At 39.4% G+C, this 2,419-nt stretch overlaps 1 protein-coding gene across 1 annotated transcript; it reads right to left on the reverse strand.

Moving 5' to 3' along the window:
• Window positions 1-1,254: 1,254 nt before the first annotated feature.
• On the reverse strand, window positions 1,255-2,169 carry LOC141049962 (olfactory receptor 10A7-like). Its single transcript, XM_073546805.1, has one exon. It carries the CDS (start codon window positions 2,167-2,169, stop codon window positions 1,255-1,257), a length of 915 nt encoding a protein of 304 aa, XP_073402906.1.
• Between the last annotated feature and the right edge of the window lie 250 nt (window positions 2,170-2,419).

The raw sequence follows: 2,419 nt of genomic DNA on the forward strand, positions 1-2,419 counted from the left end.
CACTCCAGCCACATTTTTTCCTCTTGGAAGTACCTGACACCTTCTGTCAGGTAATTGGGGCCACGTTTTGAGCCACTGATACTACATTGCACATGGTGCACACTTTTTATATGTATTTGATGTCGTTGTTCTAGCCACAATAGCACTGCAGGGCTATCTCTATAGCTAGTCCTAATGGTATTGGAGTGCATTCATAGTATCTCATATTATTAGTTTTTATTATTTCCATTTCAGGCTAATGGTCTCCATCAACTAAATTCAATGTCATTTCTTTCCCCCTTTCTTTGTAGTTTGATCGACTAAGTGTCAATCTTCACATTTTCTGCACATTCAACATTCAGGAATCAACCGTACCAGTAACACAGGTATTTATTGCTTTGTATTGATTCATAGCGCGAATACAATTTGCACAATTTTATTATTTAATTTTACCCCTTGTGGTATGGGTATTTTACTTGCAGCTGAATCAATCAAAATACACGAGCCCCGCTGGTCTATTCTTGCTTTCTTTTATTCCATAGATAAGCAAATTTATTTGAGTAGAATTTCATTTTCATCAACTTTGACTAGAAATTCATTGCTCACAAACTTAACAAAATGGCGACCAGCTGCTGCCACCATTTTGGTGAACCATAGAGGGCTAAGAAAATGGTTTAACCAGAAAATGCCCACCTCCACCTTCATCTGTCCCAACATTGCTGTAGCTTGTTATCCAGCGCTTGGCGCCGCTATTCTTTGTTGCAGGCGGTCTCTTCTGCCTCCTTTCTTCCAGACTCTGGGTTTCAGCTTGACAAGGCCTCTGACTGATTTTACTGCACCTGCATTGTGGAGTGTGATGTGTAGCATAGCATCGTGACATTACAATGTGGGCCAAAATGGAATGGCACACAGTGATGTTTGAGGACTAGTTGACGCTCAAGCTGTGGACTCTATCGAAGAGAATAGGGTTGCGTGGATGCTGGACAAGGTGAGTTTTGAGAGGATCGTTACTTTTTTTTCCATGTTTTATTTATTAGGCTCTGGGACCTGGATAGATCCCAAAATAAAAGATCTAACATTAAATTTGCTGCAAATCAAATTTCCCAGGAAAATCAAAGCAAATGTCATAATTCGAATCTCAACAGATCTGCTCTTCCCTAGACTTTATTCCCATTCATCCATTTTCAGAGAGTCCTTGCGGCATGGTGAGCAATGGTCCCAAACAACCAGTCATGTCACAAGAACGAGAGGAGAAACGCATACTTTATATTCTTATTACAAAACAGTGACATATTTATTGATTATTTCTTTTAGAGACTTTTTGATTTCCTTGTTTCTCAGACTGTAAATTATGGGATTGATAAATGGAGTAAACACAGTATATAGCAGAGATAGGAGTTTATTAATATTTAAGGTTTGAACTACTGAGGGGAAAACATAAACACTCAATATAGCAAAGTAGAAGATGGAGACCACGATGAGGTGGGAGCTACAGGTGGAGAAGGCTTTCTGTCTACTGCTGGACTGAACCCGGGAGATGGTGAAAATGATATTAGCATAAGATGTTATTATAATTGTGATGGGGATGACAAGTATAGGGAAGCTCATTATGTAGACTTCTATTTGAATAATGGTAGTATCAGAACAGGCAAGTTCTATTAAGGGAACAAGATCACAGAAAAAATGGTCAATGATGTTTGGTCCACAAAACGTCATCGTGGATACTGTTATGGTATCAATGAACGCAAGAAGAAAACCAGCCAGCCAAGACAAGATGGCCATCTTCACACAATCTCTACTTGTCATGATGATGGTGTAATGGAGAGGTTTGCAGATGGCCACATATCTGTCGTAGGACATCACTGTGAGGAGGAAACATTCAGATGTTTCTACACCACCAAAAATATAAAACTGAGTCAAACATTCAATAACAGTAATGGCTTTCCCATTATTCAATAGAATATGGAGAGTGTTTGGGACAATGTCTGTGATCAATAAGATGTCACTGATGGACAAAAGTGAGATGAAGAAGTACATTGGGGTGTGGAGGTTCTTGCTGGTGGACACCAGGGTGATGAACAGAAGATTCCCACATATTGTTCCAGAGTAAATAACGAGGAGAAGACAGAACAGGAAAATTCTTGATTGTTGGTCACTTTGAAATCCTAGAAGAAAAAACTCTGTGGCCATAGTCAGATTATTTACCTGCATAAATATAAAAAATATAACAATAAATTGTCCCTGTGCCGTTTCACTCCCTGCTGAAACATTGAAGAGCAGGTCATAGATATCAGACACAGCAACGGGGGCTTCCCTATAATCTTACCGCAGCTATCACATGACATGGTCTAGTGCAGCCCATCAGTGGGGCTTTCACAACTAGTTTAAAGCAATAGAGGCAGACAAAGAGCGTAATTTATAATTCTACAAAGAAAGGATA

This window comes from Dendrobates tinctorius, unplaced genomic scaffold, assembly GCF_039654945.1.
Source record: "Dendrobates tinctorius isolate UK_male_01 unplaced genomic scaffold, ASM3965494v1 ptg000151l, whole genome shotgun sequence".
NCBI classification, from domain to species: Eukaryota; Metazoa; Chordata; class Amphibia; order Anura; family Dendrobatidae; genus Dendrobates; species Dendrobates tinctorius.